This window comes from Prionailurus bengalensis, chromosome D1 (assembly GCF_016509475.1).
Source record: "Prionailurus bengalensis isolate Pbe53 chromosome D1, Fcat_Pben_1.1_paternal_pri, whole genome shotgun sequence".
NCBI classification, from domain to species: domain Eukaryota; kingdom Metazoa; phylum Chordata; class Mammalia; order Carnivora; family Felidae; genus Prionailurus; species Prionailurus bengalensis.
The window spans coordinates 116,008,350-116,035,478 of record NC_057346.1 but is presented as its reverse complement, the minus strand read 5'-3'; the positions used below and the strand labels follow the sequence as shown (position 1 = coordinate 116,035,478).

Below are 27,129 nucleotides of genomic sequence, written 5' to 3'. Positions count from 1 at the left end.
ACAGACACTTCTACCAGCCAACCGCGCCGAAGGCGGGGCCAGGTCCTCCGTAGGCAGCGCTCCCAGGCCTTTTATCAGGCGAGATAGGCTGCAAGGGGTCTCAATGGGCATCCGCCTCCGCCAGGCTGCGGTGGGAGTCCCGGCCCCGGTTACTGACGGTAGGACAGTGGAGATCAAGGCCTGGGGCGAGCGGGCGCTGCAGAAGATGCAGGGGTGAAAGCACTCTGAAGGAAAATGAACCAGACGAAGGGTCAGAGTGTGGGGGTAGTGGGGACAGTAGGAACCGGGCGCTTGCCTTTGCACCCGGGCGCTGAGGGCGCAGTGCGAAGGAGATAGTCAACATAGGCTTGTTGCACAGTGGATACCTCCCCACCCTACTGGAGCGTTTGCTCTGTGTCATTTCGTCCTCCTAACAACACACTGAAACGAGAATTTCTACCATCTCTGCTTTTCAATAGAGGAAGCTGAGTCGAGGCCAGACTGTGTCTGGGTTACACACCCAGGAAGTTGCTGCACAAGATAATGCTTTGCCTTCATCCTGACCCCTCCCCACTTTCCCCTTTCTTTAAGCTTCAAGGAGGCCTGCTTCTCTCCCACCACGACCATTCCCATCTGCTCTTTTTGTTTTGCATGACCTTCCCCCAGATCACTTCTTATCGTCCAGTCTCCAAAAGTGGCATTTCATCAGATCCCTTTGCGGCCCACCAGGCTCTCCGCCTTTTTTCTTAAATCACAGGACTATGGCTGCCTATCGGCGTCTTATTTGTCCGTGTTTCCTTGTGTTCACCTTTGGAACACAACCTCTACGAAAGCAGGGACCTTGCATGCAGTAGGCACTCAAACCCCTGTTTACTACATCAGGTGGTCTCCGGGCTGCAAAGTCCTTTCTTTTCCACCTGGACTTTCCCCTCGACTTCCACTCGTTCGGTCCATCAAGAGGGGCGTGGATGGGAGGGGTTGGTAGGGCGGGCTGAGGTCCTCGCCTGCTGGGAATTCCAGTCCGAGAAGCAGGGGTCCCTGTAGGGTTCGGAGGCTACTCGGCCCCAAAGTCGGACGATCACCGAGTAGGATCTTTGAAACCCCAGCTAACTCCGGGCAAAATCTTCAAGCTCCAGTCAGCTGGTCCAGGTCTCACCTCCTTAAGGAGCTCGCAGCCCTGACACACCCCAGAGCCGCAGCGCACGCCCATCCCGGCCTCTCCCAGGGCAGCCCCGGCCCCGCCCCACAGCCCCGCGCGTGCCCGTCCCAGATTCCTCCGCGCGCAGCCCTAATACAGCCCCGAGGGAGATGCCGTGCACGCCGGTCCCGACCTCCCCGGCGCACAACCCAGGCCTCGCCCCGCGGCGCCGCGTACGCCGGTCCCGGCTTCCCCCGCGCGCAGTCCTGGCCCCGCCCCGCGGCGCCGCGCACCCCTATCCCGGCTTCCCCCGCGCGGCGAGTCAGGGCGGAGCGAGCGGGCTCATCCTGGAGTCGGAAAGCCAAGCCTCTCCCACCCGCCCGGCGCGGTATCCCGGGGGCGCCATGGAGCCCCGGGTGGTTGCGGATGCTGTGGAGACGGGAGAGGAGGATGTGATTATGGAGGCTCTGCGCACGTACAACCGGGAGGTGAGCGAGAGCCGTGAACGTGGTACACGAAAGAAGAGGTGGGGCAGGGTGGGGCGCGAGCGCGGCGGGCGGGGCGCCGAGTCGGTGAGGAGTTGCTACCGGGAGAGAGTCCGGGTGCGCTCGCCGCTGGGCGGGTGGGGCGGGGCGCCGTTTGTTTCCCATCCACGGAGCGCGGGTCCTGCCTGGTGTGGATCTGTGCCCCTGAGCCCCTGGGTCTCTCTGCAGAACTCCCAGAGTTTCACGTTTGATGATGCCCAACAGGAGGACAGGAAGGTGGGTGCTGACCGAGGGGTAAAGGGGAAGGGATGGGAGGTCCCGGGAAAAGGGGCCTGGTGGAGCCGCTCTTCTTCCTGCCCACAGAGACTGGCGGAGCTGCTGGTCGCGGTTCTGGAGCGGGGCTTGCCACCGTCCCGCCGCGTCACCTGGCTGCAGAGCATCCGCATCCTGACCAGAGACCGCAGCTGCCTGGAGCCTTTCACCAGCCGCCAGAGCCTGCAGGCACTTGCCTCCTATGCTGGCATCGCCTTGGAGGGGTCCGTCCCTGAGCCTTTGGACATGGACGTTGTACTCGAGTCCCTTAAGTGCCTGTGCAACCTCGTGCTCAGCAGCCCGGTGGCACAGGTGCTGGCCGCAGAAGCCCGCCTAGTGGTGAGGCTCGCAGAGCGTGTGGGGCTGTATCACAAGAGCAGCTTCCCACACGAAGTCCAGTTTTTTGACTTGCGCCTCCTCTTCTTGCTCACGGCACTTCGCACTGATGCGCGCCAGCAGCTGTTTCAGGAGTTGCAGGGGGTGCGCCTGCTGACTGCTGCCTTGGAGCTGACACTGGGAATGACCCCTGATGGGGGCCCTCCTGAGCTCCTTCCTCCCCAGGAGACTGAGCGGGCCATGGAGATCCTCAAAGTGCTCTTCAACATCACCTTTGACTCCATTAAGAGGGAAGTGGATGAGGTGAGGGCTGACCTGAGTCAGTGGGTAGAGCTTAGCGGTGTGGACGTTTCCTGGATCTGTCTGCCTGTAGGAATACTGGCAAGTTTCTGGGCATCAGATGGGGAGAGGGCAGGTGGAGCTCTTAGCTTATCGGGAGGAGGCAAGGAGATGCACATTTTGGGCAGGGAGCCTTGGAGAAGATTTCTGAGAGAGGTGGAGGGCATGTCTGGCTCTTCCAGCCTAGCAGGAGGGCTTTTGGTGCGTGGGGAGGCTGTAGGAGATTTCCCACCATGAGGCCGTGACCATGTGGCTACTCTGTGACTTCATCCCAAGAGGACTTAGTGACGTTCTTGGTCACAGAAACACTCTGAAGGTAGAGTAGAAGAGGGCAAGTAGAGGAGATGCATGGTCTCTGCACATGATCCTGGAGCAGTGCTTCCTCTCACAAGAACACCTTTCTTTTTGGTCAGGAAGATGCTGCCCTTTATCGGCACCTGGGGACTATCCTGCGGCACTGTATGATGGTCGCTGCTGCTGGAGACCGCACAGAAGAGTTTCACGGGTGAGGGTGCGGCCTCTCGAGATGGAAGGGAAGTGTGTTCGCGTGTCTGAACAGTGCTTCCCGGCTCTGGCTGTGGGCTAGGCTCCACCCTAGAGAGTCTTCATCTGTCTGGCTGGGAGCAGACATCAGTGTGTCTCTACAGTACTACGTGATCAGGACAAGTGTCTGGATCTGCGGACAGGAACGTGTCCCTGGAACATGGGTGGTAGCAACAGGCAGTGTGGTATCTACAGGGCAACGTGGTTACTCACCCCTCTTCTCCATGACCTGTGTTTAGGCAGGTTCTGGCTTGCTTTTTTTTTTTTAATTTTTTTCTAATGTTTATTTATCTTTGAGAGACAGAGCATGAGCAGGGGAGGTGAGAGCGAGAGGGAGACACAGTATCTGAAGCAGGCTCCAGGCTCCGAGCTGTCAGCACAGAGCCCGATGTGGGGCTTGAACTCACGAACTGTGAGATCATGACCTGAGCTGAAGCCGGACGCTTGACTGACTGAGCCACCCAGGCACCCTCAGGTTCTGGCTTTCAAGAGTGTCTGTGGTGCTTCAACCCAGACAGAGGGTGCCCCTTTCTTTGGGAACTCACCCCACTGAGTGGGATGAGCCTCTGAGGTTAGTCCTACTCTAAGTTCTGGCCTCTTGCTGGCCATTAAGTCCCTGGACGCTAGTTCACATCACATGTGGCCTCTGCAGGGGGCACCAAGGGTTGTACTTGTGCAGGGGGACCAGACTTACCAAGCCCCTCTCCCCCATCTGTCTTCAGCCACACAGTGAATCTCTTGGGAAATTTGCCCCTCAAGTGTCTGGACGTCCTTCTTACCCTGGAGCCACACGAAGGTTCCCTGGAGTTCCTGGGAGCAAACATGGATGTGATTCATGTCCTCCTCAGCTTCCTAGAAAAGCGTCTGCACCAGGTGGGCAGAGGGACCTACCGTGTGGGTACCTCAGTGGCTCTGACTTTCCCCAGCAGCTGTGGTCCGTGCTTTTTCACGGTACCCACTGGTAAGTGGAGATCAGACTGACAGTGTGAGTCAGGCAATTTCTCCATCTGCTCTGTGGTCCAGCCACCAGACTCCTCCTCCCTGAGAAATATGGGGACCCTCACACACATATTTGAAGGTTTTCATTTCGTTGGTTATCACGAGTTTTAAAACAAAGTACTTACCTTTTAGATCTCTTTGTGGATCTCTTTTGAGTGATCTGAGAAGTCCCCAGCCCTTGCTTGTGACTGTAGAACTTCAGTGTTGCTGCACACAGGTGGCCCGTGGGAACAAGCATCCCTGCAGGGACCCACAGGCATCTTGAGCCAGAGGCTCCCTGGTTCTTGGGCCTGCACACAGGACATTGGCCAGACCTCTGACCAGCTTCTCTGGGAGCTTACAGACATCACACAAGCTACAGAGTGCAAGGGAGTGGGATTAGATGAACACCTCCAGAATCCACATCGCACACATATGCTGTGAGCTGGAGTACAAACGCCTGGCATTGGATGTGATGGCTGTGACTGTCCCTACCACTGCTGCTGCTGGGGTTGGGGTCCAGGGAGATAACTCGGGAGAAGGCCGGGGAAGGACAGGAGCTCTCTGGATCCATGAAGCCCACAGAGTAGAGATTTTCTTTTTGTGTTTTGGCTGTTGTTTTCTGAGGACAGGTCATGTGCCAGTGGTGTGCTAATAACTGAATGCTCTGTATTTCCCGTGCGACCTTGGTATGTAGGCGAGGAAGTGAGAGCAGATGAGTTATTTGCCCCAGGTCACAGAGCATGTGAGTGCATCCTACGTTAAGTTCCATTTGTGGCCCTCTTGAAATTCACACAAATTCACAAGAATGTGCCCAGTCTTGGCCCCTCAGCTGACTAACCAGGGCAAGACCTCTTCCTGAGCGCCTCCTGCCAGGACAGTCTGGTGTGTGTGTGTTTGCCCCCCCCCCCCCCACTTCAAGTCAGGTGGGGGCACAGCCCCGGTGACAGAGGCTCCTCTGCAGACGCACAGGCTGAAAGAGAGCGTGGCCCCCGTGCTGAGCGTGCTGACGGAGTGTGCCCGCATGCACCGCCCTGCAAGGAAGTTCCTGAAGGCCCAGGTATGGGGCACAGGGGACGGGGCGGGACCCTGCTTACAGACCCCAGCTGCTGCAGGCCCAGGCTGAGGGACGGCTGCCTCCCCAGGTGCTGCCCCCACTGCGGGACGTGAGGACACGGCCCGAGGTCGGGGAGCTGTTGCGGAACAAGCTTGTTCGCCTCATGACGCACCTGGATACTGACGTGAAGAGAGTGGCAGCTGAGTTCCTGTTTGTCCTGTGCTCGGAGAGTGGTGAGTGGCAGGATCTGGCCCAGCGCCTATCCCTCCCAGCCACCTCACACACTGATCTCTGCCCTGCTTCTCAGTGCCCCGATTCATCAAGTACACGGGCTACGGGAACGCTGCTGGCCTCCTGGCTGCCAGGGGCCTCATGGCTGGGGGCCGGCCTGAGGGCCAGTATTCGGAGGACGAGGACACGGACACAGAGGAGTACAAAGAAGCCAAGGCCAGGTGTGTGCCCCTACACCTTCGGCTCCTCTCACTCACCCTGGTCCCTGTTCCCACACCCATATGGACTCGCAGGGTGGGTGGGACAAGATGACAGATGGCTGAACTTTTTGGGAGTCAGGCACTGGTCGCATAAGTAACCTGTCTTGATGTCAGGATGTTTTGTGAGTGTGGGCTGAGTGGGGCCAGGCAGTCGGGGGACCAGGATATCCCCCGAGCAGGGGCTGGGTCCTTGCTGCTCCTGGAAAGAGCCCTCTTGTGGCTGCCCTGCTTCCACCCACCCCATGCAGCCGCCTCCTGTCCTAGAGAGTCGCTAATGCATTCCCCACAATCCCTCCCCTGGGAAGCAGCATAAACCCAGTGACCGGGAGGGTGGAGGAAGAACCGCCCAACCCCATGGAGGGCATGACAGAGGAGCAGAAGGAACATGAGGCCATGAAGCTGGTGAACATGTTTGACAAGCTCTCCAGGTACGTGTTGTGTCAAGGAGGGGCCCACAGCTGGGAGAAGGGAGAACAGAAGCCCAGGACCCATGTCCGGTCCTGTGAGCGCCAGGAAGTGGGGTTAAAGTTGGGCTTAGCAAGGCTGTGTTACTAAGGTCGGAAACAGGAAATGCCCCAGGAAAGGATTAGACTTGAGGTTGGTATTACATTTGTTTCGTAGATGACAAAAATTGAGACCTGGAGAAATAAGAATTCTAGAGTGCATAAGGTCTCAAAGCCACTGGGTAGCAGTTTGGATTCAGGCCTGTTTGGCCAGGGGTGAACCCGACTTCTGCCCCACATGCCGTGCCCCTTCCCCACCATGCTTTTCCCCCACAGGCACAGAGTCATCCAGCCTATGGGGATGAGTCCCCGGGGTCAGCTCACATCCCTGCAGGATGCCATTTGTGAGACCATGGAAGGGCAGCTCTCCTCGGAACCCGACTCAGACCCCGACTGAGGACACCCACTCTTCTGTTCCCCCTTCAGAACTGGTGCTGCTTCCAGAGATGGCCTTGGGACTGTGACCCAGGGAAGCCATGCTTGGAGACCCTTTTCTCTTTACTTCCAAAGTTCTGTTAATGGTTTGTCTCTGGTCCAATTTTTTATCTTTAGGACTGTGAGGGCCTTGTCCTGCTGCAACTCTGGGAACTCCACCATGATCTCCACAGATGAGGTGGTCTTGTGTGCCAAGAGGATGTGTGCAGAGGCTGCTGCCTGGGGGCAGGAGCTGAGCATGGGCACATGCACAGGCAAGCATGTCCAGGGCTGGCATACCGGCCCAGAGCTTCTGTGTCAGGCAGGCGCTGCAGCTGACAGGAAAAGAACTTGCTAGGACCCTGTATCCTAATGTCAGAAACATACTTTCAAGGTATGCTCTATTTCTGTCCCCCCTGAGCTCAGGACTGGGAGCCTCCTGTGCGTTCTTGGTCCTCGCTCAGCACTCTACTATAAGTGTCCACAGCAGCCAAGCTCTCACTGGTTGTGACAGTGGAATCCTGGCCTTCCCACTGGCGTAGACAAATACACGAAGGGAAACGCACCTCGTAAAACCACAACTCTGGATTTCTGTCGTGTACCACAAAGCATCACTGAAATATCTTGGAATAAAGAGTTTCGAGCAAGAATGTGTGTGAGGAATTAATTTCATTGTTCTCAGAATTCAGTCCTTTTCCTAGATCATCATTCATGTCTTTTGTTCTTGTGGAGGCCACCAGACCCTCTCTGAGGACTCTCTTAAACGCGTGGCAGGTGGTGAAACAGCGCCCAAGGGAGCACACGCAGGGTGGGAGCCAGGGGTCAGGATGATGTGCCTGGCGGTGCTATCCATGCTGGGCCTTGGGGCAACCCCAGCAGAAGGGGCCTGTGCAGGCGCAGGAAGTATGGCCTGAGAACATGTCTGGCTGGGGACCAGCCAAGGTTTCTAAATGACTTAAGGCCTTCCATAACTTAGATGTCAATCCTAGAGGCATTATTGGGAAGGCCTGGTGGAGAGTGGGGACGGGGTGGTTAGATGCCGGAGCAGAGTGAACATGGCCTGACGCCCTTCCACGAGGGGTGCTGGTGCTCCGTGGGAAGTGGCACTGGGCTCACCTCCAGGGTGAATCCAGGGGCACGTTCTCCATCCTTGGGTTATTCTAGTGGGAGGAATGCCCACATACCCCTCAAGGTCCCCTTTCTACAGCCACTGTTAACACCTGTATTCCCTTAAGGAGACGAAAGAGTTTATTTCATGCCAGAAATGAATAAAGTTTCTTTAATTAAAAATAACATTACCAAGGAGACCAACATACTAAAGGACCCTATTCTATTACTTGGGACCCAGGACCATGCCTTGGGAGTGACTAAGGCCACTCAGCCAGAGACTGGGTCCTTCTAACAGACAGAGATGCCGAGCCCTTCAGATGGAGACCTGGACACATGGCTGATCCAGTCGGGGCTTTCCGTTGGTCTGTTTGAGTTCAAGCTGTCAAAGCTTTTGCAGTCAGCCTCAGCAGACTGAAGAGTCCGAACAGCAGAAAGGTGCCAGTGTGACGGGTGGCCTGTGATGTGAGCACAACACGACCGGTCGGCACAGAGCTCATGACCTGGGCAGCCTCATTCTTCCTTAGGCCGCAGGTTCCAGTCCAGCCAAAACTGTTTCCTTAGCGGTGGGCAGTGACTCCATGGAACCATTTCTGGTCCCGGGAGTGGTGGGGGGACCAGCCATCACCCTATCTGTCCCGTCCATTGAGCTGGAACACGAAGAAGGGAAATCAGTCCTGCAGATCTCAGGGCCTGGGTTTGAACTATCATAAAACAAAAGCTTTTCTGCCTCTGCCTGTGCTGCTGTTGAGCCAAAGTAACATGATGCCAGCAGGGCTGGGCAAAAGTGGGTGGCTAAATGGAGGGCTTCATTTAAGTAACCATGTGAAATGTTCTGGAGCTCACGTGCTCAAGATTATGCACTATTTGACAAAGCAACCCAAACTGGACTGCAGCCCGTCCCTTGACGTTTACTCTTGGATGGCACCTCTTTTTAAATACATAAACCCCTAAGACCAGGACCCACTTTACATAGATTTCTGTAAGACCAGAAAATGCACAGGTCAAATCCCCGGGGCCACGTGACTTAGTGTTGTTCCTGTATGGAAGTGGGGCGCCAGAGCCAGGAAGCGGCCAGGCGGGTCTGACCAGGGCATCTACCCTCCTCTCAGCGTGTGAGGTACACGCTTCAGCGCTACCTGCACTCTCTGCTTCCCTCAAACGACCGAGCAGCATAACTGGTATTTCAATTGAGATGACGAGTGACGCCAGCCTACATGTTAGCCATTGAGCCAAACTCTGGAGTGGAAGGCTAGAAAAAACCGTGGCCATGATGTCGACTGCGTGTGGAAACAAAGTGTGAAGTCTCCTATCCTTAATAAGCCTTATTCTTCTCTCTTGGGTTCAACTTGGTAAGAAACCAGCTGCTTGGGTCTATTGCCAGTGGAGGTGAGGGGAAGGCCTGACCCACGGCCCTGAGCCCTGAGGCAGTCACAGCTGAAGAGTAAGGCTGTCCCCAGACCTCTGCCCCGTCCCCTTTGGGCACTGTCACATGATTGTCTCTGTGAGACAAACGGACTTCAAATGCTTAATGCTGCCTCCTTTAGAAAACAACCTCTCACATCAAGGCTACACATGCTGATTCTTATGGGAAACTGCATTTTCTGAAAGTTCACTTGTTACAGGTCTGAAACCTGGAAGGTACCAAGGGTCTTTGGCTTTCTACCCTCAGCACATTGTCAGGCCAACGGCTCTCACACTGATGATCTCCCGAAAGCCTCCCCGAGGCGGGCTTCATCCCACACCACACAGGCACAGACTTCAGCTCCTCAAACTTGGGCTCAGAGCCACACCGTGGCCTGGAGCTGTTTGGTGCCGCTTTATTTTAGGGACAAAAGGCAATGCTGCTCTGTGATGCGAGGACAACCCCAGTCCGCCGGGACCAAGTCACGGCTCTGCCAGTGGAGAGCAGGCATCTAGCATCCCTTCTTCATGTCCACATGGAGGTGGCCCTGGGCAGCGGCCGGTACGGGATGAACAGCCAGTATTTGCTAGTTCTGTTTTAGCCAGACAGGGTTCCACACCAGGTGGGCCCAGACCCCCAAGCAGTGAGGAAGGCAGCCCTGGAGATGACCCTCTCACACCCCGTACCTTCTCGGCTTCCTGCCGCATGAGGTCCCGCAACTCTTCTGTCCAGCCTAGAAGTTCCACCAGCCTTTCCACGCTGTGAACCATATCCCCCAGCTGGACCACGTCCCTGCTGCGAGGACGCCAAGCAAAGGGCCCCACCAGGTCCCGGTTGATGAGCAGTCGGGGCACCGAGCTCCGCACGGCCTCAGACAAGCTGGCAAAAGGTTCTACCTGAAAAATTGCCCAAAAGTGAGGAGCACAGTGCCCACCCTCTGAGCCCCTCGGGACACAGACTGACAGTAAGACCTCGGGTACAGGGAAAACTCACCACCTATTTCATTTCTTCCCGTCACACTGTCAGCTTAGTCTCCATGCTCGGGTTCCTCCCTTTCCGAGCCTCCCTCCTGCCCGCGTCCCTCTTTCTGCCTCCCACATGTCTTGGCCTCTGTGGGTCTCTCTGCCCAGGCACATCTGAGCTCCAGCAACTATGCTCCACCTTACCCTCCTCCCAGCAGCATCTGGTTGGGCCACCCACGCTCCCTGGGAGCAAGGATCTGGCCCCACAGAGGGCTCCTGACATGCCCAGCAGAGAGGGTGCCCCACTTTTCCACAGCCCTCACCATCCAGACCTCCAGAGAGTCCTAACTCGGTGACTCTGGGCTTCTTCATGCTGCTTCCAAGTGAAATTTCCATTAGAAATTAGAAACAGATTATTAAATGGTATTGAGACTGGATCATTATCTGGGACGAAAATGCTCAACTCCTGCCTTCATTGAAAAAATTTCAAATGAGTGAAAGGTTTAAATGTAAACAAAATAGTTCTTAAAGAAAGTTTAGGGTTCATAAGTAAAGGTAGGGAAGGACTTTTCAGGCCTGATAGTGAAGTCAGATCAGACAAAGGAAACTCATGACAGACCTAACTATGTAATACTGTCACATTATCATCTACATAAAAATACTATGCAGAAAAATAATTTTTTAAACTTTATCATCGTAAACAAACTGCAAAAATATTTACAACATGTGACAAATAGTTTATATTTCTAATTGCTAAACTAATTTATGAACATTTTATTTAATGAATTTATATTGCTAATTTATAGACCAACTAAGAAAATAATTTATTGAAAAATGGACAAGAGATACAAATATGCAATCCCACGAGAACACGGTCATCAATAAACATGAAAAGACGAACTTCACTCTTAATTACAGACATGTTAAATATCCCCTCCCTTTCTCTCTCTCTCACATACACACTTATTTCTTTCTAGCCAATCACATGGATGAAAAATTAAAGACAGGTAATGTTTGCTGTCAGTGAGGATGTGGGAAAATGGCCCACATCTGTTGGTGGCAATGTAATTAGTGTATCTTTCTGGAAAGCAACTTCTCAATATTTCTTTGCTACAAAAGTACTCACATGAATGTGCAAATGTGTATACATGTGGTTATTCACTACATCATTCTTAATATAAAATCTACTATTTTTGTTGCCCATCAACAATAAATTTTGTCATACATCTGTCATCCCTATCTTAAAACTCTCAGGGCTCAGGGGCACCTGGGTGGCTCAGTCAGTTGAGCATCTAACTCTTAATTTCGGCTCAGGTCACGATCTCCCAGTTCATGGGATCGAGCCTCACGTCAGGATCTGCACTGAGCATGGAACCTGTTTGAGACTCTCTCTCTCTCTCTCTCTCTCTCTCTCCCTCTCTCCCTCTGCCCCTCTCCCACTTGTGTGCACTCTCTCTCCCTAAAGTAAAAAAAAAAAAAAAGAAAACCTCTTGGATCTGGGTGTGTTCCAGAATTCAGAATATTTCACATTTTAGAAAACGTCACATGATTTATATACCATATATTATGTCACACCTCAGTGACATCCAGAGGGGTGATCCATAACCAAGTGCATTAATATTTCCTCCACGCGGCATATGAGATAAAGTCTAAGCCACACTGCAGATCGCTCAGTGCTTACAGACAAGCACTCTGCTTTGGGGCTCCCGACTGGAACCTTGTATCGGCTTTTGTCAGGAACACTAGGGGTGCTGACAAGCTAGGTCTCTCTGCACTTCTGGTTAAGATCACCACATCTGTGCAGCGCAGAAGCCTGTGAGGACACAGCAAAACACTCACGGTGCTGGTAGAACCGAAGAGATTCTTTAATTCACTCTGCATCTCTACCTAATGTGTAAATTTTTAAAAACGAGCATGTGGTACTTTTAGAATCAAAGAGAAAGGCTATTTTCATTTCACTTAAAAAATTACGAGAGGGCTGGTGGCCCCAATGTCCATCGCCAGTAGCCAGCACAGGGCAGCCAGACTCAGCACCACATGCCGCTGGCACCATGGCCCTGGCCCTCTGCCTGTCCCCTAGGCCCAGCCCTCCAACCAGGCCCAGGGTGGGCATCCGGCTGCTCACTGAGCCACCCCAGGTCATACCTCTGCTCCTTCCTGGACTCCAGATGCAGCAATCCACCCGCCCACCGCCCTCATCCACTCGACAGCCCAAAACAGCCCTCGAATCGGTGTGCCGGAGGCCAAGATCCCCCAACCTGCCCACTAGGCTTCTCAGTCTCAGGAAACCAGCTCCATCCTTGTGGTCACTCAGGTCACAAGCCCGGAGCCCTGCAGGGGTCCACACTCTCCCACCCAGTGTTCCTTTAAACACCTGGGCACCAATGCCCTCTGCAGCGTCACCTGGCCAACCACTGTCGCCACCTGGACACCACCTGCAAGGCCTCTACTGGCTCTCCCACCACCTCACCGTGCGCCATGGCACACTCACGACACAGCACCCACAGGGTCGGGAGGTCAGACCTTTGTCACTGCTGGTCACGGGCAGTTTCCACCGCCAGACACCCTCAGCTGACACCTGCATCTCCCTGGCCTCAGCTCCAAGGTCACCTTCCTGACTCGGCCGTGCAAACCAACCACGTTGATATCACGACCAGTTCACAACCCTTCCCAGCCTTCCTGTCCCATTTGTTACTTCTCCAGCTGCTGTCATCTAAAACTGTGTCACTTGCTTACACCATCTTACTGTGTCTGTCCAAAGCACTGGAACAGCGGGCACACCACTCTAGGCCTCCGTGGCTGCCCGGGCCCTGAATACAGGCCTTTCTGGCCCTTCTGGCCCTTGCTGCCTACATCCAATTAGGCGGAGCTCATTGCAGGGTCTCATTTTTGCTCTTGATTCCTTTACAAAGTTCCTGAGCCCCAGATCCAGATGCAGAATAGCTTCTGGAATGTGTCCATGAGTCTCTCCCAGGCACCTCAAACACACATGTGCAGAACTGAGCTCAGCACCCTCCCTCTAAATTCCTCCTTACCAACAAATGCCCTGAGGACCCACAGACAGCCAGACCACTCCCTCCCCTGTCCCTGGTGCAGCCAGTCCCTCTCCCTGCCCTCTCTCAGTCACGTGGTCGGACTGTGCCCACAGCCCTGCCTTCTTTTTTTTTTTTAACTTTTTTTTTTTTTTTGAAAGTTTATTTATTTTTGGGACAGAGAGAGACAGAGCATGAATGGGGGAGGGTCAGAGAGAGAGGAAGACACAATCTGAAACAGGCTCCAGGCTCTGAGCCACAGCCCTGCCTTCTTGAGGACTAGCCCTCCTGGACATCTTGCTTCAATCCCCATCCCACTCATCAACAATCTCTCTCTGACCCAAGAGGCACAAGCTATGTCCCTGGTCCAATCCTTTCAAGTCTATCACTGCTTCTAGCACAAAATTGGCCTCTGTGATGTGGCCTGGGAAGTCTGTCCCTCTCTATCTGTCCACACCCCTCCCTTCTCCCTTCCCTTCACATGCTGTGCCCCACCCACACTGACAGCACCTCCAAAGCTGAGCATCCTCCCTCCTCCCCATTCTGCCCAGGCTGCCACTCCCTAGGCCGGGAATACCTCTGCTTCCGCACCAGATGAACCCATTCATCTTCTGAATCTGGGACACCAGGGGGCTCTGAGAGCATCTGGAGCTGGCCCATCAGCCCCACCTTTTCCACCCTATCTTCCTAGCCTCCTCCCCACACACTCAGCCCACCACTGGGCCTGTGGACAAACCTCCAGGGAGGTCCCGAGGATAAGCAGCACATCTGCCATGGGGAAATCAACCACATGTAGCAAGAACCTCTGGGGCAGTGTCTCCCCAAAGAACACGATGTCGGGCTTCACGATGCCAGTGCAGACTGGACAGCGGGGGATCCTGTCCACCATCACTTCATCCTGTGTAACACAAATAGAAAATGAACCAAGGAAGATATCACAACACACTTTAAGAGATGGCTCTTGGAACACCTGGGTGGCTCCGTCGGTTGAGCGTCTGACTTCAGCTCAGGTCATGATCTCACAGTCCGTGAGTTCAAGCCCCACGTCAGGCTCTGTGCTGACAGCTCAGAGCCTGGAGCCTGCTTCTGATTCTGTGTCTCCCTCTGTCTCTGCCCCTCCCCTGCTCATGCTCTGTCTCCAAAATAAATAAATTATAAATAAATAAACAAACAAACAAACAAATAAATAAATAAATAAATAAATAAAAGATGGCTCTTAGGGTGTCTGGGTGGCTCAGTTGGTTAAGCATCTGACTCCTGTTTTCAGCTCAGGTCATGATCTCACAGTTTGTGAGTTTGAGCCCCACATTGGGCTCTATGCTGACAGCGTGGAGCCTGCTTGGGTCTGTCTGTCTGTCTGTCTGTCTCTCTCTCTCTGCCTGCCTCCCTCCCTCTCTCTGCCTCTCCCCCAGTCATGTGTGCTCTCTCAAAATAAATAAATAAATTTAAAACAAATAAATAAAAGATGGCTCTTAATAAAGGGAGAAAGGGGGGGGAGCAAGCCAAGAAACAGACTCTTGACTACAGAGAACACACTGATGGTTACCAGAGGGGAGGGGTTTGAGAGATGGGCTAAATAGGGGATGGGAATTAAGGACATTCGTGTTGAGCAACAGGCGATGTATTGAAGTGTTTCATCACTATATTGCACACCTGAAACTAATATAACTCTGTGTGTTACCTAACCTGGATTTAAATAAAAACTTAAAAAAAAAAAAAAAAAAAGGAATCAAGACTGTGGCACTAGTGAAGGACCAGACCAGAAACCCTAGAAGCAGACTCACATAAGCACAGTCAACCAAATTTCTCCTCTTCAACAAACAGCTGAGCATTATGAAAATTAATACAGGGAGACCTTGCTAATGTGGACTCAGGAGGCTGGAAGAAGCCATACCACTCACCATCAATCACACAAAGAAGTGTCAACTGTAGACCCAACAGAAGAACCCTCAACAGGAGAGAACCACCAATGACAGGCCCAACCAGGGAAGAAATGCACCACCTCCCCTACATCTAATCAACCACTCCAGTGACTCAGCGAGCAAGACAACATCAACCCCATGACCTGGTTCTCCAGCCCCTCCAAACTCCCTCCCTCCTCTCCATCAAATAATGTCCCTCTCCTTTGTTGGCTGGACTCGCCTACAGTTTTGTCATAGCTTGCTTGTCCCAAATAGCAATTTTCTACTCTTCCTGAATAAACCCATTTCCCTGGTAAAATAACTGAAAGGGCTATTTTTAAGGAAAACATTACTAGGTGTCAGAAGTGGGATGCAGGAAGGACCCACACACACATCCCCAACCCCACCCAGCGACTGAGGCTGGTGAGCAAACAAACAGGTGCCAGCACCCTCAGCGCCAGCTGGGCTCACTGCTTCCTAGCCAACCCTGGGGTTTGAATGTGAGTTTTTGCCCGGATTTGTGCTTCACTCTCTGTTTTGAGCTCTCCAGGCTTTATTCAGGACCTGCTCTAAGGCTTCATCCTTTCAGAGAGTACTCATGTGGCCTTTGTCTGACTCCTTTCTAGAGCCCGGCTATTCCTACTGGGGCTGTGCTGTTCAGGAATTTTCCTCTTGGCTCTGGAGAAAAGCCTCTGGGAAATGGGATCCCAGTGATCAAAATGCTTTGAGGGTGCCCCTGCCCCCACTCTTCTGGGAGCCCTGCCGGTTCCATGATTAAAAACTGTGCTCCCTCCTCATGTGCATTCTTATATGGACTAACTTAACAAAAAACAATTTACAACTTCAATGGCCATTATGGGGAACTTTCGAGCTCCCCAAAATTCCCTTCCTCACAACTCAATCGGACAGCCATGGGCTCTAAAATTGTCAAAACTGAATTGGATGCTTATTTTCATTGATACCTTGAGGCTTCCAAACAGTTTTTGGATTCAAAGTCTGCCTTTTTGCAAAGTACTATTTGTAAACTAACCGAGGCAGGCAAACAATTGAAAGATGTCCACATGGCTTCTGAGGCCTTGTCCCCTCCCCATCTTCTTTGTCTCTTGACAGGTGGGGTGGCCTTGTGCTCAGGCCCCACCTCTGGCACAGTTTCCCTCTCTTCTCTCCTCACTGTCCCCAACCCCCCTCTACCTATCTCTCATTCTAACCCTTTTGCTGAGCTTCCTTTTCCCTCCAAACTTCTCCTCACCCCTCCTCTCCCAAGCCTATTAATACCTACCCCTCTACAGTAAACTCTGCTGGGGGTCCCGAAGAACACCACATTGCTTACGTTGCCTGGATTAAGGCTGAGTTTTGAGCCATAGTGAAAGAGTTTCCTAAAATGACTGAGACCCCATAAATTTGCTGAAGAATTTAACATAGTTATTCAAATTTACTAATATGAGTGCTCAGATTTATATCAATGGGTCCACATGTGTGTTGGTGAGGGTCGGGCCAAACACTGGATGAAAGCATCCTAATAGGAACATCCTGGAAGGGATTTAAAGAAACAGATGCCTAAGTTTTGGCAAGATGCTAGAATACTTGCAAGAAATCACCACTGAGTATTGGGGAAGGTCATCAAAAGACGAAACTGCTAGTTGACCTGTGGCCTGGACCCGGCACCTGGGAGCTCCTCACTCCCCCCTCCCCCGTCCTTGGAACGTGGGTTCCACTTGCCTTCCCCGTCCCAGAGACTGCTCGAGGACACAGCCTGGAGGTGGTGATGTGCACAGTAGACGTGACCGAGCCCAGTTAAGGCCTCATTATAAACCTGTCAGATGTGGAGGTGGGTGCAGGGATCTGGTTGTCTTGCTGCTGCCCAGGAGGAGCCTCGCACATAAGTTCTCTTACTTACTAAACTGCCACCTAGAGTGGCCACCTCTTTGGTCTCTCCCTGTCCTCCACAGATATCCTTCTCTGATAAAGGACTGCTATACAAAATACACAAAAAATTCTTAAAACTCAACAATAAGAAAATCAGCAACCTAATTAAAACATGGGCCAAAGAACTAAATACACAGCTCGCCAAAGACGATATACAGGTAGCAAATGAGCATTTGAAAAAATATTCCATGGGGCGCCTACGTGACTCAGTCGATTGAGCATCAGACTCTTGATTTCGGCTCAGGTCATGATCCCAGGGTCGTGGGATCAAGCCCCACATCAAGCTCCACACTGCTGAGCACGCAGTCTGCTTAACATTCGCTCTGCCCCTCTCCTCACTTCATGCTCTCTCTCCAAAACAAAAACAATTTTTTTTTAAAGAAGATATTCCATTACTTACGTCATCATGGAATTGCATAAGATGATATCATCGCACACCTATCTCAACAGCTAAACTCTAGAACTCTGACAACACCAGATGCTGCTCTCATCATTGCTGGTGGAAATGCAAAATGGTACAGCCACACTGGAAGGCACTAAGCTAACATGCTCTTACAATACAAGCCAGCAATCAGATTCCTTGGTATTTACCCACATGAGTTGAAAAACTTATATCCACACAAAAACCTGCACACAGATGTTTATAGCAGCTTTATTAATAAATGCCAAAACCTAGGAACAACCAAAGTGCCCTTCAGTACATAAATGGATAAACTGTGGTCCATCTAGACAAGGGAATATTATTCAGCACTAAAAAGAAATGAGCTATGAAGCCATGAAAAGACAAGGAGGAAATGTAAATGCATCTTAGTAAGTGCAGGAAGTCAGTCTGAAAAGGCTGCTCACTGTATGAGTCCAACTCTGACATTCTGGAAAAGGCAAAACCATGGAGACGATAAACGGATCAGTGGTTGCCAGGGATTGTGCTGGGAAGCATTGACTGAGTAGTGGGTAAAGGGTTTTCCTTTACGGTGATGAAAATGTTCTGGAATCAGAGGTGGTGTCTGCACGACACTGTGAATATATTAAATGCCAATGAATTACATACTTTAAAATGTTTAATTTTACGGGGGCGCCTGGGTGGCTCAGTTGGTTAAACATCCAACTTCAGCTCAGGTCATGATCTCACAGTTTGTGAGTTCGAGCCCCACATCAGGTTCTGTGCACACAACTCAGAGCCTGGAGCCTGCTTTGGATTCTGTGTCTCCCTCTCCCTCTGCCCCTCCCCTGTTCTTGCTCTCTCTCTCTCTCTCTCTCTTAAAAAGAAATAAACTTAAAAAAAAAAACAGGTTTAAAAATGTTTAATTTTACGGTTATGTGAATTTCACATCATTGAAAAGACAAGGCCCTATACCTTATCAATATTTCAGACCTTCATCTTTATTTAAAATTTTCCAGCTTGTCCTATTGCACTTTGAGAAACCCATCCTACAGAAATATTGCCAGAAGTACACAAGGGTATAAGCATCAGTGTCACTGATGCATTATTTTTAATAGTAAAAATCACAAACATCAAAAAATGTCCCACAGTAGGTGAATGGCTAAATGTATTACTCTAGTTACTAAAAACAGTAAGCGGAGCTGTGGTTATTGACACGATAAACCCATGAAATTTTGTTCTGTAACAGAGCAGGTTGTAGATTAAGGTTAATAATCCTGTAGCTAAAAAAAAAAAAAAAATTGTCACTGTGTGTTGTAGGTACATAGATATGGTCATGTATGTTTATATATACCTTTTTTTTTATTTTTTTAAAGCTTATTTATTTATTTTGTGAGAGAGAAAGAGGGAGAGAGAGGAGTGGGGGAGGGGCAGAGAGAAAGGGGGAGAGAGAATCCCAAGGAGGCTCCACACGGAGCCTGACAAGGGGCTTGAACTCATGAACCATGAGATCATGGCCTAAGCCCAAATCAAGAGTCAGTCTCTTCATCGACTGAGCCACCCAGGTGCCACGCCCCTCCCCTTTTTTTTAAAGGCTTGTAACATTACATACCAAACTGTTAAAGTGGGCTATAGGAATCGGCTGAAGGGAAATACATTTTCCCCATTTCCCTACATATGCCTTATCTCCCCACATATCTCTTAATTTTTGACAGGCATATATTACTTTTCCAGTTTAAAAATAAAGAAAAACATTTCACACCATTACTGTTCTGTTGTTCTTCTAATACAATGCTTATAAAACGTCACTTCTCCAGATCACTCCCACCGCAGAGTGCAGAAGGGAGAGAACTGCCAGCATGACAACTCACCCAAACGTCCTTCCCTGGGAAGGGCCTTCGGCAGACAGTGCACGTGGCAGAGGCAAAGGATCCGTGAGCTTCAACCAGCTTGGAGGCAGGGATGCCAGCCACTGAAATTCAAGCCAAAGCAAAGTGCTGCTGGCTCTGGGGTGGGTGCACAGGCCCCCAAGCATGGCTCCGAGCCTGGCAGGTCCCCAGAGGCAGTCACAGCCCTCGTGCAAGCCTGGTGTCCCTGCCTCCACCACCTCCAGATGACGCCCCACTGACCAGAATGAGCACCGGTGGAGCCAAACCAAGGTGAAAATGAGGCCTGTCAACAAGTTTGATGTAAGTTCAGATAAAATTATATTTAATAACTAGGAAAACATTTTCTATTCTACAGATACCCAGTAAAAGTGAAAAAACAGTACAAAGACAGTTTCCAAAAAACTATAGAAAAACAGAGGTAACTTATTATGACAGTTGTCTGTTCCCACTGTCAGCTTCTGGGCTGTGGGTGGACAGACAGTCCCAGCTGCAAGTGGCTTCCGCTATCCCCGCCATGGTCATAAATCTCCATACGCTACAGCCCACAAGCCAGAGCTCGCGCCTTCGCACGGGCCTGCCTGCTGCAACTCCAGAAGAAGAGGTCGCCCCCACAGGGGTTCCACTGCTGCCTATGGGGCTGCAAGCTGCAGAATCCTTCTGGCAAGGAATTATTTTCCTGGAGCTGAGGAGACTACTTTCTTCAAATCACCAGATGTCTGCAGCCTGGCTGAGCGGATGCTGGCTCACTAAGAGTCAGCACTCGTTGGAATCTGCCCATAAGAGAAAGGCTCAGCCATGCTTCTCTAAGATGCGGTCAGCAGCCAGTACGATCTGTGAATCACTGGTTGTGGCCGCCCTCGGGACAGTCAGGAAATCATTACACACAGAGTTTGGTAATTCTAAGGCATGAATAGTGATTTCTTTGATATTGTAGTTATGATTTTTAAATCTTTATTTTCTAGAGTTACCCACTGAAGTACTTACAGATTGTTTACAGATTAAGTTTATGATGTGAGGGATCTGCTCAAAATAACGGGGTGAGAGAAAAGGTGGGGGAAAGAAGACACAGATGAAGTGAGGACTGGCTGTGAGGAGGACGTGAGGGCTCGTTACGTTCTCTCTACTTTTCTGTGCTCAAAACATTTCACAATAAATTTCTTGAAAAATAAATCATCACTGGAGCTCCTGGGTGGCTCAGTCGGTTGAGCGTCCGACTTCGGCTCAGGTCACGATCTCGGGGCTCGTGAGTTCGAGCCCCGCGTCGGGCTCTGTGCTGCCAGCTCGGAGCCTGGAGCTCACTTCGGATTCTGTGTCTCCCTCTCTCTCTCCCCCTCCCCCACTCACGCTCTGTCTCTGTCTCAAAAATAAATAAACATTAACAAAAATTTTTTAATTAAAAAAAAAAGAAATCGTCATATCAGATTAGCAAACTAAAGCTCTCAATTGTCACCTTTAGCTCTGTCCAAAACTCATAGCCCAACAAGTATGCCAAGACATCAGGTCCACCAACGAGGTCCCGACAGTGGCCCTTAAACACACAGTGGACATTTCTGTCAGGGATGAAGCAAAACAAGCCGGCTTGAAATGAGTCACAGGGGAGGGGAGAAGCGGTCCCTGCAGAAGAGGCGTGGACAGGTGGAGAGCTCACCTCTCTCGAGCCCATCGATGTTCTGTGTGTAGAGCCGCAGAAGCAGCCCCTTGTCGTGGAGCAGGCGGAGGAAATAGTGTATGACATTGGGCCTGTAGCTCCCGGGGTGCAGCTCCTTGGCCAGAGCGAAAAAGGGCTTGGGGTTGTGATGGAAGAAAGTGAGCTCGAAAATGGCCTCAGGGTATGGGAGGTCGTACCGCTGCAGGTTGCTGTACAGGCCGCTCCTTGGAGACCTGCAAGGAGGGGCAAGACGCCCTGAGCCCCGTGAGGCGGGCCGTGCAGCAGACCAGGGTGGTGAGGGAGGATCTAGCTAGGCACTGCAGGGCACCTGAAGTCCGGAATGCCGCTGGGCGTGCTGACGCCGGCCCCCACCATGACCACTGCCTTCTGGCAGGCTCCGGCTCGAATCAGCTCAGCTATGTCCTGGAGAAAAAGCTTCTCCTTGCCGTTGCCTCCGCTTCCAAAGATGCTTGAGGCACTAGCAGAAGAAGATATAGGTCTTCTTCCACCTGTAATGCTGACAGAAAAGGAGAGTGGCCAGGTGACTGTGACAGTCAAGCTCATGCTAGCCCTGCCATGACCCCCACCATGGAGAATGACCATACACTTCCCTCCTGTCCCCCCAGATGATCACTTCCTCATCATCGAGGACTACTGGGCTGAAAGAGAAAGAAGTCTCAACTTAAAAATCAAAACTTCTGGGGCGCCTGGGTGGCGCAGTCGGTTAAGCGTCCGACTTCAGCCAGGTCACGATCTCGCGCTCCGTGAGTTCGAGCCCCGCGTCAGGCTCTGGGCTGATGGCTCAGAGCCTGGAGCCTGCTTCCGATTCTGTGTCTCCCTCTCTCTCTGCCCCTCCCCCGTTCATGCTCTGTCTCTCTCTGTCCCCAAAATAAATAAACGTTGAAAAAAAAAAAAAAAACAAAAAAAAAAAAAAAAAAATCAAAACTTCTTTGGGAGCAAAAAAAATCAGGTCAGACCTGTGCAAACAAGGAATGCGTCACGTCTTAACTCCTGTTACCCAATGCCAGTGCGAAAAGAAGAGGGTTGCTCACCAGAGGTGTGGGGGCTCTGGGGGGGGCTCTGGACATGCTCTCTGCAGAGCCATACACTGTAGCATACCCGAGATGTGACAAACAGGCAGTGACCTTTAAAGAAAGCTAAATGTCCCAGGCTTTACAACGAATCTTATCAGGAGGAAAAGTGGTTCTAGAGACCATTCCAGAAAGAAACATGCCCTGGCAGCTAGGGATTCACACTGCCACAGAGACTTGATCTTCAACGTCTGCAGCTGTTCAGGAAGCTGCTCATATTATGCAGCTGCCAAAGGAACCCCACAACCAAGGTAAGGGGGTGGGCACACTCAGCCCAGGCTCTCTCTGCAAAGCACCGGAAGACTTCTCAAGTCACCCGCAGAAGCCAGGAGCCAAAACACCCACAGGGCTAAGTATCAGGAATAGGAGATGGTCTGCCATAGGAAAAAAGAGCCAGACACAATAAACAAATCACAGGCTCCAGCGAGGCCTCAGGACTTGGACGCTCAGAAAGCAACAGGAAGGAAAAAAAAAAGCAATACAACTAACACAAAGCCGGTAGCACGGTCTGAACACATCCCACTGAGGCGAGGCTGCAGCTGTGGGAAATATGGGGCACCAGAGCCGCACCTCACATGGGCCTGGTAAGGCCTCCCGGGTTTACTGATCTGCCGCTCAGGCCCCTGCTTGGCGTCTAACCGAGCTGCATGACTCCTACATCTCCTGGCAACTCACCCAGAGTTCAGGGCTGCCAGCCCCACTGCACAGGACGCCTTTCTCACACCCCAAAGGCTGGCGGCCACCGCGTCTGTTCTTCCAGGGGAAGGCCCTTGATGACCCTTCCCCGGGACATCTCTGACTTCCGTATAGAGACTCCTCCACCCTGATGGGAAAAGAGATTCAACAGATGGAACCGACAACCCTCCCCAAACGAGTGATGAGTCTAAAGTGAATACAGACATAAAAACAGGAAACTGAGAGTGTTTCTTTTACTCTTTTGTGATACAGGCAAGAAATAAGCACCCTAAAAGCACATCTCAGATACACATCAGGACAATGCAGAGTGTATCTTCTAGGAGTGTGGCCCTAACTTACTCTCCTGCATGTTGTCTTTGTGTTCTTTTGCCCCTTACGAAACCAGTTCAGGTCTCCCCTGAAGCTGTTCCCCACCCTAGCACAGCATACCCACCCCAGTGACACTTTCAGCCCCCACTATGCCCTCTTATATACCACCCCCCCCCCCCCGTTTCAGCCAAACAACCGACTCCCTAGCTCTTGTATATGCCCTAAAATCAGCTCCTGCCTGAATGACCTTTCTCCACCTCAGCATGTTCAAATCTCCCACAGCAAGGCCAGGACCAAATGTCAGGCTCCTTCATGAAGCCACTGCTGAACCCCAGTGAGCAATCACTTTGCCCTCGTCGGGCTCCTGCTCCTTTTAGGGAGACTGACACCCCTTCCTCTCCTGCAGTGACCCTGTGCTGCCTTGCACACTCCACTCTGGGGTCAGGGGTTTGCTTGCTGCTCACGGTCCACTTGCCTCTGTGTCGTTGCCTCTCCCAGCATACAAAGCATCATCTTGGTTTTCAAAAGAACAGATTTCTAAAAGGTAAGTAAAGGGAACGAGGAACATGACAAAGGAAAGCGTGCAGAGCTGAGGGCACCCAAAGGAGAATCAGAGCCCTGGCTCTGATGTCCCATCATCACTCAAACACCCTGAGCCTCAGAGGCTCAAGTCAAGAGCAGGAAATGATTCTTTACAATCTTGCTTATTAAGAAGATCTATAGCAGATCTTTCCCAGCAGAAAGTACAGAAAATACAGTAGAGAACAGTGCTTCCCCTCCTCCCCACACTCCTGCAGAGATGCCCACAGACCCTAAAGGACGGTCTGCTGCATCGGAGACTTGCATGAAAGCACCTGTCAAGCAGTTCTTCTGAGTGCAAGTTGAGGAGGTTTCCAAAGGAAATTTTCTAAAGAAAACTGGCCAGATGGTCGGGAAGAAAAGAAAATCATCTGGCTCAAGCTCTACCTATTAAACACCCCACTTTACACAGCATCTAAAACAATTCTTCCCCTACAGTCTTCCTTCAAAAAATTTACTACATTCCTCCCAAATGCAGCTTATTATAAGAAATACAAAAGGAATTTAAAAAGTTGTAATATGGGGCGCCTGGGTGGCTCAGTCAGTTGGGCATCTGACTTTGGCTCAGGTCATGATCTCGCTGGGTTTGTAGCTTCGAGACCCACGTCGGGCTCTGTGCTAACAGCTCAGAGCCTGGAGCCTCCTTCAGGTTCTGTGTCTCCTCCTCTCTCTGCCCCTCCCATGCTCGTGCTCTGTCTCTCTCTGTCTCTCAATAATAAATAAACGTTAAAAAAATTTTTTTAAAGTTGTAACATTGTGATTTATAATAAATATGTTTTTGGTCTTCATCCCCAAACCCTTGGAGTCTCTAAGAGAAAAGGGAACATCTTTTGTTACAACAGTTGGTCTCCCATCCTCAGTTCCTGAAGTCCCTTCGGAGCCATGAGGGTGAAGTGGGTGTCTTGTTCCGCATAAACAGCCCCTTTACACAACTGGGTTTGTGTCCATGAGGAGACTTTTGGAAGAGCCCTAAGGATGGGGGCTGGGTGCCAGGGGGAGCCAACTATGATTAGAGGGTTTGGAGCCTCCGTCAAAACGCAAAAGGAGGGGGTCCTGAGGGCTTCCAGGTTGGTGACTCACGTGCAGAAGGGTCCAGGGACCCTTGCACACCTCACCCTATATATCTCTACATCTGGCCGTTCATTCATATCCTTTAATATTCTTTGTAATAGACCTGCAATCTAGTAAGTCAACTTGTCTTCCAAGTTCTGTGAGCTGCTCTAGCAAATTAACAGAACCAGAGGAGGGGGTCAAGGAAACCAATTAATAGCTGGTGAGTCAGAAGCACAGGAGACAACCTGGATTGGCGTCTGAACTGGGGGCGGGCTTGTGGGACTGAGTCCTTCACCTGTGGTGCTTCCTTCAGGCAGGTAGAGTCAGAACTGAGTTACTTTGGTGGGACACCTGGCCAGTACAATAAAGGTTTCTTGGATAAATTAAAAACCCCTGGGTATCTATTAAACTCCTCACCAACATTTAGTAGCTGTGTAAGGTTGCATCAAGTAGATGTACCATTACTTAAGTATTAATTCATTATTGGGCATTTAAGTTAGTTTCTTAACAACTGTGGGCCTTTAAGACATTCCCATATGTATATTCAATTTCTAGGCAATGATGTAAAGGAAACCTGACTGACACGCGGTGGAGACCAACAGGAGGAGCTCTCACACGCACCCCTCACTTCCCCCCTCCCCACCCCCTCACTCCCCCCACCCCACCCCACCCCCTCACTCCCCGCAGCCCTTTGCATTCCCAATGGGGAAAAAAACCTGGGCTTCACAGCCCCGGGTGAGGAAGGAGGGTTTTCTCCCCTCCCTCTCCCCCAACAACCCAGCCAATGAGAGGCCAACCCAGCCCAGCCAATGAGAAGCACTACACTCCAGCCCCCCCCCCCCCCCAGTTTATTTCGGAGGACTTTTTGCTTGTAACGGACTTCCCAAGCCCCATCCCCCTTCCTCTGTAAAACACCATTTCTCTCCTCTGTGCCTAGGACTTGCCTATGGTTTTGCCATAGCTTTCTAGTCTTCATTTGGAGTTCTCTGCTATTCCTGAATAAATCCATTTTGCTGGCAATAACTAACATTTTATTTTTAAGGTTAACAGCAAAGATCCCAAAATGTACAATTACTGCATGGGGAACAATAAAAATGTATATATCTTTAGACGGATTTCCACTACTAGGAGTTTATCCAAAAAGTGAGTACAATGAACCTCGGCATTATTCCTAATAACTAAATATTACAAACTACTTAAATAAGAAAATTATTAAATACATTATGAAGCATCAATAGAATGGAATTCTACAGATCCCACCCCCAACCTAGGGCAGGGCGGTGCATCCTCAGTTTCCCCAGCAGGGACAGGCAGTGGGAGGAATCTGAATGGTCACCAAGAAGCGGAGGCTAGATCTTGACCTCCCTCTGTGGGGACAGGAGCAACAGTTCCCTCCTCCTTGACCCTAAAGCCCTTTCTTGTAAGGCGCGACAGGGCCTGGGGAGCTCTTCGTTGGGGCAGATCTGGTGGTTCCAATAAAAAGTCATACAAAAAAACAGAAACAAAAACAAATTAAAAAAAGGAATTCTACAGATCAGTACAAAAGACTGAGAAAGCGTTTATGTGTGAGATGAAAGTAACTCCCAAGACATATTGCTAAATATAAAAGGCAAGGTACAAAGTGTCAACTATGAACATACAAGTGTTGCTTATACACATCAAAACTACCCAGGAGAAGGGGCGCCTGGGTGGTTCAGTTGGTTAAGCATCTGACTTTGGCTCAGGTCATGGTCTTGCCATTGGTGAGTTCGAGCCCGGCATCAGGCTCTGTGCTGACAGCTCCGAGCCTGGCGTCTGCTTCGGATTCTGTGTCTCTATCTCTGCCCCTCCCCTAATCGCACGCGCTCGCGCGCTCTCTCTCTCGCTCTCTCTCTCTCTCTCTCTCTCTCTCCCTCTCTCAAAAATAAACATTAAAAAATTTTTTTAATCCCGTGAGAAGAAACAAGAAACATGCCACGGCGGCCTCTGGAATATCCACTGAGCTGCGTGAACAGACACTTGACATTTCAGGTTCTGCAGTGCCCCGCCGCGCACGCAAGGAAAGCACGACGCCCGCGCTCGCCGGGCACTGAACCGCAGCCACTCGCCTGCGCGGAGGTGCTCGTCCCCACCCTGGGCCCTGCCCGCCGCGCCCCACCCCAGAGGCTGCCGGCCCGCGCCCACCGACCGAGGCCCACTCACCTGCCGGGCCCCAGAGCCTGAGCGCGCAAAGAGCAGGCCGAACCCACCGTGCCATGTCCCAGCTGCTCCGCCGCCCGCTCGCGACCTTGTCCCCGAGGGCCACGTGTCCGCCTCCGCCGCGCGCCCCTCCCCGCGAGCCCCGGTTGGGATGGACGCCAGGTGGGGGCGGCTTCCTAGCCTGCTGAGCTCCCGCCTCTGGCCCAGGACACCGAACCAGGAGCCTGCATTTCTCTAACCTGCTGTCCCGCCGTTTTCAATCAGGAGAGTGATGGTAACACTTGGCGAGCGCTTACTACCGCCAGGAGTTACATTTACACTTAGTCCAGGAAGTTACTGTTATTATGGTCCCCGTTTGGGACGAGAAACTGCTGGTCACAAAGGCCGAGGCCACAAAGC

The 27,129-nt window shown here is 51.4% G+C and overlaps 2 protein-coding genes across 8 annotated transcripts; one reads left to right on the top strand and one right to left on the bottom strand.

The window, feature by feature from the left end:
- The first annotated feature begins 19 nt into the window (after nucleotides 1–19).
- Nucleotides 20–7,225, top strand: RIC8A (RIC8 guanine nucleotide exchange factor A). The gene is made up of 10 exons (XM_043582186.1): nucleotides 20–1,605; nucleotides 1,831–1,878; nucleotides 1,966–2,553; nucleotides 3,003–3,094; nucleotides 3,855–4,005; nucleotides 5,075–5,170; nucleotides 5,256–5,400; nucleotides 5,475–5,619; nucleotides 5,967–6,086; nucleotides 6,438–7,225. The coding sequence occupies exons 1-10, from the start codon at nucleotides 1,288–1,290 to the stop codon at nucleotides 6,556–6,558; spliced, it is 1,824 nt and encodes a 607-aa protein (XP_043438121.1). The 5' UTR covers nucleotides 20–1,287; the 3' UTR covers nucleotides 6,559–7,225.
- Nucleotides 7,226–7,800: 575 nt separating this feature from the next.
- On the bottom strand, nucleotides 7,801–27,083 carry SIRT3 (sirtuin 3). Of its 7 annotated transcripts, XM_043582189.1 has the most exons (8): nucleotides 26,734–26,840; nucleotides 22,591–22,738; nucleotides 21,153–21,341; nucleotides 20,825–21,057; nucleotides 19,159–19,259; nucleotides 13,818–13,979; nucleotides 9,774–9,983; nucleotides 7,801–8,332 (listed from the first exon to the last, which is right to left on the bottom strand). In XM_043582189.1, the coding sequence occupies exons 1-8, from the start codon at nucleotides 26,786–26,788 to the stop codon at nucleotides 8,312–8,314; spliced, it is 1,119 nt and encodes a 372-aa protein (XP_043438124.1). In that variant the 5' UTR covers nucleotides 26,789–26,840; the 3' UTR covers nucleotides 7,801–8,311. The 7 variants fall into 7 exon arrangements, with proteins under 7 accessions (XP_043438124.1, XP_043438125.1, XP_043438128.1 ...); XM_043582190.1 differs by lacking the exon at nucleotides 21,153–21,341; XM_043582193.1 differs by lacking the exons at nucleotides 20,825–21,057; nucleotides 21,153–21,341; nucleotides 26,734–26,840 and adding an exon at nucleotides 26,970–27,082.
- Nucleotides 27,084–27,129: the final 46 nt, after the last annotated feature.